Source organism: Monopterus albus, unplaced genomic scaffold (genome assembly GCF_001952655.1).
Source record: "Monopterus albus unplaced genomic scaffold, M_albus_1.0 scaffold130.1, whole genome shotgun sequence".
Lineage (NCBI taxonomy): Eukaryota > Metazoa > Chordata > Actinopteri > Synbranchiformes > Synbranchidae > Monopterus > Monopterus albus.
In genome coordinates, this window is record NW_018128010.1 from 527064 (window position 1) to 539928 (window position 12865).

The 12865-nt window shown below is 40.7% G+C and overlaps 2 protein-coding genes across 4 annotated transcripts in view; both read left to right on the forward strand.

The window, feature by feature from the left end:
* Positions 1-42: 42 nt before the first annotated feature.
* fhdc4 (FH2 domain containing 4) lies at positions 43-7323 on the forward strand. Of its 2 annotated transcripts, XM_020613114.1 has the most exons (12): positions 43-168; positions 683-1217; positions 2126-2187; positions 2875-2977; positions 3098-3183; positions 3271-3371; positions 3485-3555; positions 3641-3748; positions 3854-3924; positions 4021-4138; positions 4226-4390; positions 4479-7323. In XM_020613114.1, the coding sequence occupies exons 2-12, from the start codon at positions 873-875 to the stop codon at positions 5727-5729; spliced, it is 2481 nt and encodes an 826-aa protein (XP_020468770.1). In that variant the 5' UTR covers positions 43-168; positions 683-872; the 3' UTR covers positions 5730-7323. The 2 variants fall into 2 exon arrangements, with proteins under 2 accessions (XP_020468770.1, XP_020468771.1); XM_020613115.1 differs by lacking the exons at positions 43-168; positions 683-1217 and adding an exon at positions 1857-2028.
* Positions 7324-8493: 1170 nt separating this feature from the next.
* Positions 8494-12865, forward strand: part of LOC109967499 (tripartite motif-containing protein 3-like) — a 15361-nt gene continuing 10989 nt past the window's right edge. For both annotated transcript variants that reach the window (XM_020613116.1, XM_020613118.1), the window contains exon 1: positions 8494-8647. The gene's annotated coding sequence lies outside the window, so the exon portion shown is untranslated. The remainder of the gene's footprint in view (positions 8648-12865) is intronic.

Genomic DNA, 12865 nt, shown 5'->3' on the forward strand with positions numbered 1-12865 from the left:
CTCCCGCCGGGAAATAGTGGGCTGCCTTACACATAAATGGGTTACCTGGGCGTGTCGTGTACGCGCAGGTTTCGAAAGTTATGTTTGGTTGATGTCGCTCCGTACTTTCAAGAAGAAGCCAGGGAATGCGACTGGAAAAGAAGAGCTGCTGCTGACCCAGAAACAGGGGTGAGTTGTCTGTTTATCTCCTGGTCTGGACGCCGACCTGGCAATAATACTAACAAGCATTGTAACACTTGATAGTTTTAGTCGTTTACAGATTAACTGCCACGATGCGGCACGATTGACTGGATGCAGAAAGAATACCTGGCCTCAAAGCTGTGATTGATCCTTTTTATTATTTAAAATCATATGGTTTAATTTACATAGCCTTAGGTTTTTACTGGAGTAGCCAAGTCTGCTGGACCTAATTCAACACTCAGCAGCCTTTTAATATCTTCTAAGGTGAAACACAATTATGATAGATCTAGGTTAACGTCTGTATTAGGCTTCTTCTTAGCCATAAAAGGGTTTTTCATGAGTTTTGACAGGCCTATGGATAATGTAGCACTACAGTAATTAGTCTGAAGTAGTCTACTCTGTCTGGCGAAAGTGAATACTTTGTCCATTGCTAATCACTGTTGCTCACAGTTGTAGTGTGTATGGGAATATTTGTAACTGTGTCCCCACCCTGTTCTTTCAGTTTGAATACATCAATCATCCTAACGTTTTGGACAAGTCACTCCAGTACATTGGCTGCACCACACTCTGATTAAAACAACCATTCAAACCAGATCATATTCACTGCACCTTCTTTACACGGTCTAGTCCTGCCTGTATGTACAACTGAGACCATGACTACATTCAAAACCTGCTGAGAGCTTTGACAAAAGATGCAACCAGGAGGTCCTCCTGCTCCACCACCCCCACTGCCACCACCCCCACCTCCTCCACCCCTAGCCCCTGGCTTCCTGCCATCCCTGCGTGGCCCAGGTCTCAGTTCCAAGGGGGTGCACCGGCTCTCCAGAATGCGCAATTTTAACTGGGAAACTCTTCCCAAACACACCGTGATGGGAAAGCACAATATATGGACAGAAAATAAGACTGATGGGGAATATGAGCTGGACACTGATCACATGGAGGAGCTGTTCAGCCACAAGCAGGACCAGCAACAACTCAAGGCCTTGAACTGCCAGAGTCCGAGGGGCCTGCCAACTGCTGCCTCAGGAGGGGACACTGTAAGTACAACCATCCAGGGGCCACAATGTCACACTTTGCTGAATCAGAGTGGCACGTTACCTCCATTGGCTTGTAGCAATAGGCTGATTTGTTTTGTTTTGTTTTTGTGTAATGCTGAGACATGGCGCTTGATTGATTTAGTTTTTTTTTTTTTTTTTTTAGGCATGAAGTTGAGATAAACATTCAGCAGTCTTGCAGCATTTTCCCCAGATAAGACATTAAACTTGTAGATAAGGATCACCTCAAGCTTATTCTGCATGTACCATGAATCAAAATCCATGTGGTTTTTAGGGAATGGGACTACACTTTTCATCACTTTATCATTTGTTTCACTCTTCCCTTGTAAGAGTGAAATAAATAGCAGTTACTGCTACAGTTTACTTGGGCAGAGCTTTACCATTGTGTTTTGATTTGGAATCACTCAGTACAAGGATGGAGTGTCATTATTTTTCATATCTGTTAGCTAAAGGAAGGTATACTTGTGTCCCTTCACAGTGCTGTTTTGTACACTAGCCTGCTTGTGCTTTGTATTCAAGGTACATAATAAACTATATTGGGATTCATCTGGGAGCAAGTTGTAAAACGGGTAGAAGCAAAGAATCTAATTTCCGTTGTAGATCAGCTGAGGTCATATATTTGTCTAACAGTTTAAACCTGTTACTAAACTTACCCTTTGATCTATGGCCCTTTACCCAAGAAAGGCACTGAGAAAATGTTTCAGCAAAATTGTATGTTTGCCCTGGTTGCTCGATACAATCAGCTCTCAAAATTCTTAACCTTTGGAATCGGCTCTCTCTTTGGAAAGCAAAGGTATCTGCAATACAAAAGACTGCTCAAGCCAATAGTGAAATTATCTTAGCTACTGACGAGGTGATTACAAACAGATCTGTGTCTGTTTCATTCCCAGGTTTCCATCCTCAGCTCAAAGAGGAGCATGAACATTGGGATTTTTCTAAAGCAATTCAAGCGGTGAGTCAGTGATAGGATTTTTAAGGTGTGAATGGTATTGCAAAATGTTCTTTTTGTGTTCCAATGTAAAGAAACGCAGGATGAAGTAAACAGATCCGCCTGCAACGAGGCTATCTGCCGATCCTGAGCATGTCCTGGCAGGTTTGACCTACGCTGTTCTACAGCTCCAACTGGTTACATCACTGAGGCAACATACACACCGGTTGTTGGCATAGTAAATGTACTGCCTAAGGCTGTTTGGTATACCAACAGATCAAACAGGAAATGGAAAGATACCACACCATTTCTAATGTTCTGAAACGTGCACTCAAGCAGACAGAAATGTCCCCAGCAGCAGAGAAGAAAAGATGAATCTATAGTATTCACATATGTATGAATCTTCCATAAAAATGTTTTTCTGTTTTTTTTTCCTCATGTCCTGCTCACATGTTTTTTGAGAGCAGTTACTGTTTCATTTCCTCATGTCCTGCTCAAATGTTTTTTGAGAGCAGTTACTGTTTCACAAAGTTATTTAAGCAAGTAGAGGCTTGTTGGTGTCATCATCCTACAGTAGGTTTTCCAAATAAGCAAATGTGTGGTGTTGACCTGATGCACACTCCTCATAAAATGTCCCAACCCTGAAGAAAAACATGAAGGTAATTTGTGACTAATGAACTGAACACTACCTGTCTGTGCTTCCCTCCACAGGCCTGTAAAAGACATGATTGAACAAATTAAATCAGGAAGTGTCCACAGTTTTGGTTCTGGAAAATTGAGAGAGCTGTACAAGCTGCTGCCAGATGAAGGGGAGGTACTTGTTTTAGCTGCTCATTTTTTCTAATGTGTTGTGTACATTTTACAGTCTTGTTGCTTGTAATTTTACCTCATAAAACACAGTCTGACCAGATTTGTGGGCTTTTTTTGAATGCAGCTGAAGCAGCTGGCCAGTTTTAAGGGTGATCACTCTGCACTTCCTGAAGCAGATCTGTTTATGCTATTGCTGGTCAGAATTCCCAGGTGAGGTACCTAAATGTCATTCCACATATTGCACATGTTTATATGTCAGTGGTGGTTTACTAATGATCAAAATCTTGTGTCTGTTAGTTATGAAGTGAGTCTCAGGGGTTTATTGCTCAGAGAGGAATTTTTCCCCCTTGTGGAAGAAATTAAAGAATTCATTGGCACTTTGACAGCTGCTGGAAAAGGTATTGTTTGTTTTGCTGGAATTTAAACAGCTAAGACTCATAATAGATTTAGGGATTAAAAAAAAACAAAAAACAGTTGTAAACCCATTTTGACTTTGTGTGTTTTCTTTTAGAGCTACTGGAGTCTGACAGTCTCCATTCTGTCATTCGCCTGGTACTGAAGACTGGGAATTACATGAATGCTGTGAGTTTATAATATTTGATAGCAGGGTTGGATGACTTTCCGTTGTCTTTGTACACCTGAGTCATTATATTTTATTTGATCACAGGGTGGCTATGCCGGCAGCGCAGTTGGCTTCCGAATGGCATCTCTTTTGAAGTTGGTGGATACTAAAGCAAACAAACCTGGAATGAATCTTATGCATTATGTTGTGATGGCAAGTGGATTTTAGCACTTTGATAAGATTGTAGTCTTGAGCATGTAAAGATATGATTGTGATTTGAAAAGATTTCTTATATACAAACTTTCATTTTCATCACAGCAAGCTCAGAAAGCAGACATGGCCCTGCTTAACTTTCCAGAACAACTCAAACACATTGAAGCTGCTGCAAAGTAAATAAGCTTATTTTAAAGACACTCTGCACGTTTTAACCCTCTTTTATTTGCTGTTCTTTCATAGTAAAGCTTTGTTTTCTTTTATTCTTTCAGAATAAATAAAGGTGACATTGAAGCTGAGTTTGGAAGACAGGTAAAGAAAGTTCAAGATGCCAAGGCAGACATGTTGAAACAGGAAAACCTAAAGGAACAGATGGAGGATTTTCTAAAGGTGAGGAATTCTATTGGGAAATTCAGCCCAGTTTGTGTGGATTTTGAGGATTACATGCTCTAATGTTTTAATTTGGGCTCCATTTAGGAAGCTGAGGTCTGCTTGGCAGAAATAGAGACTCATCTTCAGGAATTGCAGTCAGTGAGTGATTCTGTGGCAGAGTACTTTTGTGAAGATCCAAACAAGTTCAAACTGGAAGAATGTTGCTCAGTTTTCAACTCTTTCTGTGAGAAATTTATGCGCGCTGTGCAGGTGAGGCTATTTCCTGGTATGCTTTCATTAGCCAAGATATAAAAAAAAACACTCCTGCTCGATCCATTAACTGTGTGATTTTCTGCAGGAAAACAAGGCTCGAGAGATGGCGGAGGTGAAGTTGAGGCAGAGAGACAGATTACAGAGCACTGCCAAGCGCAGGTCCATAGCGACCTGCTCTAGTAGAGACAAGGAAATGGATGGTATTGCCTTAGAATCCGTACTACAGAACTACCTTACCAATCGTGTCTCTCGGAGGAGATCTGGAATGCCGTCATCTAGCCATGGAAGTCCTGTGAGTGGCAGCCCCAACAGTGGAAGCCTATCAGAGATTACTGCACAGGCAAACCTCCCCACTGGAAAGAAAAGGAGAGGAGGCTCTAATATAGATAAAGAGTGGAATTCAACTGTTGAACTCACAGAGGAGTCTTCACATAGTAAAGCCCAGTCCAATGGCATGGACAACAAGTCAAAAGGTGGCATTCCTTATGAAGAAAAGATGAAAACTTCCAGAAAAGCAAACTCTAGACAATATACACACCCAGCCAAAGTGACCCCCAGCATTTCCTCTTCTGTCAACTTCTCAGCCACCACTGACGATGGTGAGGAGGATCTAGAGTACAATAATGAGGAGGAGGCCCAAAAGTTACGTGAAGCATCTAAAAAAGTTTTGCACTTTCAGAACAGTTGTGGCAGTATCTCATCGATAGACTATACTCTGGAAAGTCAGAAATCTCCTGGTGCAAATACCACTTTGCGTCGTCAGCGTACCGTCGATGAGGACACAGAAGGGTATCTTGGAGAGCCAGCTGATGAGGATTTGGTTAAGTTATTCCTCGATACTGAGTCGCCCCCAGCATGTAACCTTGGCCGCCGCCATACTGTACCTACTAAAGTCTCTAAAACTAAGGAAGAGGAAGTCAGCACTCCAGTCAGAGCTTCTTATCCTGTGGCAAGTGAAAATGGGAAACTGCCAGCAGACGGTGATGAACACCATCCCTCCAAAGAAATGCTTGATTTTACTGACTTATCTCACAGCTTTAAAAAACCTGGTACTCTGGATGAGAATTCTCTAGCCGCAGAAAAGAAAAGCAAGCCAAATGTTTGCCCCACACAGGCTGCAGATGAAATGCCTGGGGAGCAAAAACAAGAAGGCAAATCAGTGGAGCCCTCAGACAACCACATGCAGAGCAATAGTGAAAATATTCCCCCCAAGAGTACATGGAATAAGGCTGAGAACTCTGGACTGTTTTTTAGCTTTTTAAAACGCCTTGGAGATTTGAGCAAACAGCAGAGTAGCAAGGAAGCTGTTCATAACTGCACTGGCTCTGGTGTATAGGCTTTGAAACAAATACATTTTATAGTCAGGGAAATGCATATAATTTTAATGTTGTAATTAACTTATCATGATGACAGTGTAGTGTTATCTTTTATGTTACTTTTGTAAATTGATAAGGTTGTAAAGAGATGGAGTGAGGCTTCTAGGAATGTAGTTTGAGAATGTTTTATTTGAGGAAAGGCTATTCTGAATGTTTACCACTAGATGGCACAATACAACAGTTATTTTTGATACTTTGATAAATAACTACTTGCACTGTGTATACCCGAATACAATATTGTTATTGTCAGTTTTACAGTGATGAATACCTTTTGTCTTGTTATCATCCTTTTGTTGTTTCGCAGAAAATTGGCAATAAGGAAGATCGTGGACTCTTTCAGGGTCGCACACAATTCATTTATTGTTTCAGCCTTAAATGGGTCAGTATTACAAAAGCCGCTTGTATTTGAGCAGAGCTGAACTAGGAATTGTCAGTGGCACAGTGAAGGGTGCTGATCTCAGGTTAACTTGAGAATTACTGTGCTTTAAGGCCTAACATCTGGTGGCCTATTATGATGGAAAGTTCCATCTTCCCTATTCACCTCTATACACTGCCTGTCGGTTTGCCATGTCTCTACAAGCTGGGAGCAGATAAAAGCTCGTGTCGATACAAGTAAGAGATCAAAATGCAAGTTCAACTACTAACGTTTCTTAGCGGCTGATATTACAGTTAAATAATTAGCTTTTTAGGATTACAGCCATTGTTCTAACTGAAGTGCAACAATGACCTTTTATTGGGTTCTTTTCTCATGTGAACACCAACTGGAATGTTTTTTTTTATATTTGTGATTAAAATACAGCCTGATACTGAGCTGGATACCCAGTGAAATTATAGAGCTCCAGATTATTTGTTACTAAATTGTGAGTAGTCAAATTGTTCTTTCTAAATGCACTGGAATGATGAATAAATATACAGGAATACTAGAATTTTGGTACATTAACAAAACACTGAAGTGCCCAGTTGACTCACATTTGGCATTTATATTCACAAATAAAAATATCAACCACACATTTATAGCTCTGTTTATAGAGTTTTGATTCTAATAACACAGCATAGCATTGTAATGTCTGTCCACTCCACTTGTGAAAAACATGTTATGAGGTATTGTATATTGTTGTAATCCTGATCTAGACAACTGAAATACAAGGTTTCCTTGTGCTCACTACATAACTGTGCAGCACCTTTTCATTCATTCTAGGTGGGAAAAAAAAGATCCTATTATCCTATTGCCCTGATCTTAGTTTGAACATGAGCCATAAAATAATTTAAACCTCTTGAATGAACTGTCAAAATGCCACCAATATACCATCTATAGTGAGGAAAGGTTGTTGCAAAATTGTTATGCAGCTGTGTCTTAATTTATTGGGTGTGGAACTTCTTTGAAAATGGCAGTGCAATAATAAATGACTACTGTATGTAGGACATTGTGCCTTAACATGTGCTGTTCATTACTGGATTGTATTATATTACCAAGTAATTGCAAGCTATAACAGTTTTTGCATTATCATTGCTTCAGTAAAAGTAGTTATAAAGAAAATATTTTCAATAAGTTGTCAGGAAAAACCATTATTTTTAAAACATCTTTTTTTTCAAAGCAGGTCTGACATACACTAATGCTGTTATATGATGAAGTAGTTAGAAATGTGGATTCTTCAGTAATTAATGTGTTAGAAACCATGTTATAAGATTTTTCTTTTTGGATTTGTCAGTCCTGGCAATGTGTGACCTGCTCACTGCTGCTGCTGCTGCCTGACTGCTGGAGCCATCTTCCTCGTCTAGGATGGAAGCAGTCTCCATGGCAACTCCACCTTCCAGAATAAAACCCAGAGATGAGTGTGCTTGCTCTTCACCCCAAGCCCCGCCCCAAACAAACTCCCCACACCCACCTGCACCACCACAGCAGCCTCACCCAGTGCATCTGCATTACAGTACAACACGAGATTTTTTCATTCACGCCTTTTTCGGTCACCCTCCCTATCATTGTCTTTACCTAGCTTATATATGTTGACCTATTCCCCTCCCCCCCAGAAATAAACCTTCAGAGGGATGCTGTATCCATTCATCTCAAGCTTGAGCTAATTGCCTTATATATCACAATTCCAGGTGGTTTTCCTTTTTACACACAGCCAAAATTATTACAAATTCAAATAGATGCATTAAGTACTTTGCTCCTGCCCCCCATACACCACCTGACATCCAAATCACTGCATTACCTGAACAAGTGGGACTCCCCAGCTGATTGCACACACACATTGCTCTTTGCCCCCCAAACCCTCTCATTTCTGTCATCATAGCCTCCAAATAGCAATTTCCTTGTTTATAATTTAAAAGGCAAGAAACTTGAGGCAAGTTCTAAAAGAATGTTAAACATGATCTGTAGCTGTTAAGCCACTAAACTACAGTTAGATATGGGATTTCTGTCGGTTTCAGCGGTATCTTCTGTCTTTACACTCCAGTAATTCTTTGTACCCTTATATTTCAAAGCTTGACGGTAATAAACTGCATCCTTTGTCCTTTTAAGGGACCTGGGCGGTATCTCAGGAAGCCAAACCCCTTTGCACCAAAGACAAACTGTATCCCTGTCCGTCCCTGAGATTTCGTCTATTTTGCATATTCCACGCCCCCTTTGTACGCTATTGGCTTCCTTTGCTCCTCCCATCGGCCATCCGACCAATGCCATGTGTAAGACACTCCCCTAATCTCCTCCTTTCCCTTCGCTCTTCCTTACTGTCCCCATCTTCTCCGAGACAGACCCTGCCCTTTCTTTTTTGTCGCTCGGGCCGTAGGTTTTGTTGTAAAGGATTGGGACACTCACAATGGGAAGCTCTTTCCACGGCCTGCAATGCTGACACTCCACTCCCTCCTGCTAAGATTTCATGTGAGTACAATCCGTCCATTCATTTCTTTTTATAGTATCATGTCTTGTTTCGTCTTGTTTTTTTCATGATCTGAAATCCCCAATAATCCAACGACGGGGCTGGGAGCAATTGAATAATTGATTGCTCCATCACAGCCAGCATCTGTGCATTGTTAAATCACAGAGGGGCTGTACTGATCAACCAGGATGCTCTCTTTGTTATAATATATTCTGTTTTACTGTTCACCCGTCAAGGAGAATACAGACATTTATTTGCAGCCTTGTTTAAGAGCAACAGTAACATTAATACACTGTAGCCTTCAGCTATGATTCTGTAGTGCTTCCTCAGCCAACCCACACACTTCTCCATTTTAGCTCCTAAGTGGCCCTGTAGCAGGTGGGCATGTCTGCTGCAGTCTCAGGGCTGGGATCTGGAATCAAGAATTCATGCTCTTTTGTTTAGAGGATTAGTGATCTTTCTTTGGTTTTCTGATCTGAATTTATACGGCGTATAGGCTGCTGCTGGGAACCTGTGTGAGCCACATGTGAATCAGCATGTTCTTGTTTGCTTATGTCACTCTGTGTTGCATTGTACTGCAGCACCAGCAACGGCCAGTGCATCATTTCCTGGCCTATATTGTGAACAGATTGTGAACAGATGGTTCAGTGGTTCCTTATTGATTGGACTTTTGTTCTGGAAGGTAGATTATCTTTGTGTAAAGCTATCTGAAAAGTCACATGTTTGAAGAGTGCAGCTAATGGAAATGTTTGGCTGATTTTGCACAGACAGCTTCCTGCTGTGGGTCACTGGGAGGTTGCAGATGGTCCTGGATGCTGTGCCTTAGTTGTTGTTACTTACTTACTGTTGTCTGGTTTTCTACTACTTCAGTTTTCAATCACATCCTCAATAAAGATGGTTTATGGTTCATTTTCAAACCAGGAACTACACGTGCATATTGGCTAGCACTGGCTGTATTCTGTTCATTATAGTGTTGTGTACTGTATGCTACACTTAAGACTGATCAAAGCCAAATATTTGACTTTGCCCTGTTTCTAAGATGGATCCTGAACCACTCTGTTAGTACTTTGACTAGTTGAGGGCAGTTTCTATAAGTTCTGTACATGGGGCATTATAAATGTATCTGAACCTCATTTCACAGTCTAAGCTTTACATTAATTATTTCAGGAATACGCATCACCGTCATTGCACAAAGAGGACCAGGGTGATTATTTGTTTGGCAGTATAAGATAAACTGACAAAATTACAGACCTTTTTACAAGTTACCCTATCAAATAGCACATGGACTAATGAACACAACAAAGGCCTAACAGCTAAGTCTTTAAAAGTAAGCATAACACAAGCCCCTATTATTTACTTGTTATAAATCTGACATAATTTTCAAAAAGATTTTTATCATAACAGAGTTGTTTTGTAGAGACTAAGACCATCAAACTAAACATTAGTGTTGCTCAACAAACAAGTTTGCCAAAATTACATCTAGTACATCATTTATTCTGAACATTAACTTGGCCTGTGGTAAAGCCACCTACTTTTTATGTTGCAGTGCCACTAATTCTTTGTAGTGCACAAGGATCATTGGTATCAAATCATCAAGAAAAATATGTACATGCACAGGACAATGTGCAGACATTAGGTGACCATTTGAGCCACCATATTATACAGTACAGTCACTCTGTAGCTCTTACTGCAGGTGCGTAAGGGTCGCAGCCTGAGCTCGTGTGCTAGTTGACATATAAAATGTGCAGGCACAACATGCACTGCAGACACACTGCCTGCATGCCGCATAGTCTTCTGCCAGCCTCTGTGACTGCCGGCTCACAGGGGGAGATACAGATGTCTCCTGGCTTCCTTTTTGTGTAAGCGGTGCGATATCGTCACTGTCTGTTATTGTTAAATACTGTATGTCAGTGTAACATCTACAAACAAATGTCGACTACTGTGCTTTAAAGTACACTAACCGCCTCCAGTTAGTCGGTTTAGAGCCATTTTATATACAAAAGTATAAACTTTTCAACAAATTTTACTAAGGCACTTGTTATAATATGCAAATGGTTGCTGTGCAATCAGGCATAAAGTATAAACACAAACACTGTTTATGTTGTTCCTCTGATAGGATATTAGCACATCTGTGTCTTAAGCTTTATATTTTATATCCACAGGTTATTTTTCTTTATGTTAAACCTAACATTCACTGCTGTGACTGATCTGACACAGACTTATGCATGGAGACAGATTCCTTCATCAGATGCAGTGAAATGTAAGGGGAGCTTGTTAGCTTGAGGAGCAGAGTTTTTTGTGTTGTGTGTGTGAATATTGTTTGATCAGTCATCATAGAGCCAGGCGCCCTTGCTAGCCCGTCAGACGCCCGTCAGACGCCCGTCAGACGCCCTTAAGCATTAACACAAATGTACTTGCATGTTTACATCAGCCTTGTTGTTCTAAACAGTACAAGGGATGTCTGGATCATTATTGCCAGTACAAATAGGACAATACAATCAGCCTTGCTTGGTTTCAATCTGGATCAGCTACTGCTGAAAGCTGATATAATGATCACCAATTTCCCATATATTGATTTACTAGTGAAAAAACAAAAATGCAAATTTCAGACTAGAAAAATGATGCAGAAAGCAGTTCATGTTTTTGTTCATTTGTAACAAATGGACAGTAATGAGTCCCTGGGCTTGAAATTCCATGTCCACAACTCAAGATATTTCTTCATTACACTTTACACAACCTTAAACTTGCATAATTATGATTTTGCTGAAAATTATAAGAATGCTAGTTCTGCTCAGAATGAATGTATGTAGGAACGGTTATGACACACACACACACACACAGTGACACAACAGTTGGGATGGAAACAAACTATAGTCTATGTTTTAACACAGTCTTGACACAACACCTTTGCCCATTGTTTAGTGGTCCAGCACACAACTGACTGCTGAAATAGACTGAAGTCTGTAGGTCTGAGGTCCTCTCTGCTATGGTGACACATACGACAGATATCCCTGTGGAATAACAGAATTACAAAGAACATCTTCTAATGATGATGCACATAATCTAACACAGGAGCAAAACATAGCAAACAAATGATAATTAAACACAGGTTTAAAATGCTGGATGCCATTTAAGGTTCCTGGCTCTAAAACGGGAAGAGGAAGGGAAGGGGAAAATACTTTTTATGGCCCTTGAAGTGCAAACATCCTGGAATTCTGAATAGTCATAGCTGGGGAATGATATTAACAACCTACGAAGTACAGCTTGCTTTAAGCGTCAGAGGGTGAGAGAAGCAACTCATCTATTCCATCTGACTTTTTTATTTTGGTCATTTTAGGTGGACTGTGTTCTCATCCACAAAACAAATTAGCTACAAGGCAACACCATGTCTTTCTTTATTTCACTTTATAAAGCAGTGAAATGTACTAGCCTAGCAGACATGAGTCATTACTTTGTGTATAATGGAGGACAGCAGAAAGCACGGCAGCGCTCCAGTCAAAGTATACAACTACAAAAAGAAGATGCAATTATGGAGAGGCGAAGAGCAGGGCACGGCTACCAGTCTCACACAGCCAACCTAATCCAAACAGATTAAACTGAGAACAATGTTTTCTCTGAATGTGAGCTCATGTTGCTGAAATCCAGTTTAACTATTTATAGTAGCCATCACTGCCGTCAGTAGAAAGGTGCTTGGCACACAAACCACCCATCTTAAGTGTGGAATACTCCTTATAGTCTGGACTGGTAGCACTAGCATCTGAGTAGTGTGTCAGGCCAGTTTGATGTGTCTATATGTGAGGTGTTTGCTTTAACTCTGATTTGAATGCATTGGGCATGATGGTGTCACCAGAGTCTGGAAGACGCACTAATCCAAATGGCAGACGGGGCCCTGACCCTGCAGAACAACATTAAGCCACTTAAATGTAATGTGGGTGAGAGTGGTAAGATGTGCTTCTGCAGGCGTCATGCTCCAGTGGGACAGAGTCAGTACAAAGAGAAAATGCACGGTTGCACACTGACTTGGATAATTGACCTCATCTGTATGAAGCGCTGACCAGGTAGTGTCCATGGCAAGGCCTTGAAGAGGAGATGTGGTCATATGCTGCCTCAGACATTACAGTATACTGCATCTTTAGGTCTTTAAACTGTCCTCCACTGTAACTGTATGTCTGATATCAGTTATTTATTATATTTCAAATCATCTTTATGTTTTTGTTGTT

What these genes read in the sequence shown, in the direction of transcription:
- fhdc4 (XM_020613114.1), top strand. Translation starts at nt 873, where the DNA reads ATGCAACCAGGAGGTCCTCCTGCTCCACCACCCCCACTGCCACCACCC. An exon ending in CTGCCTCAGGAGGGGACACT is followed by an intron (nt 1,218 to 2,125) that starts GTAAGTACAACC and finishes TTTCATTCCCAG; the next exon opens with GTTTCCATCCTCAGCTCAAA. An exon ending in AATTTATGCGCGCTGTGCAG is followed by an intron (nt 4,391 to 4,478) that starts GTGAGGCTATTT and finishes GATTTTCTGCAG; the next exon opens with GAAAACAAGGCTCGAGAGAT.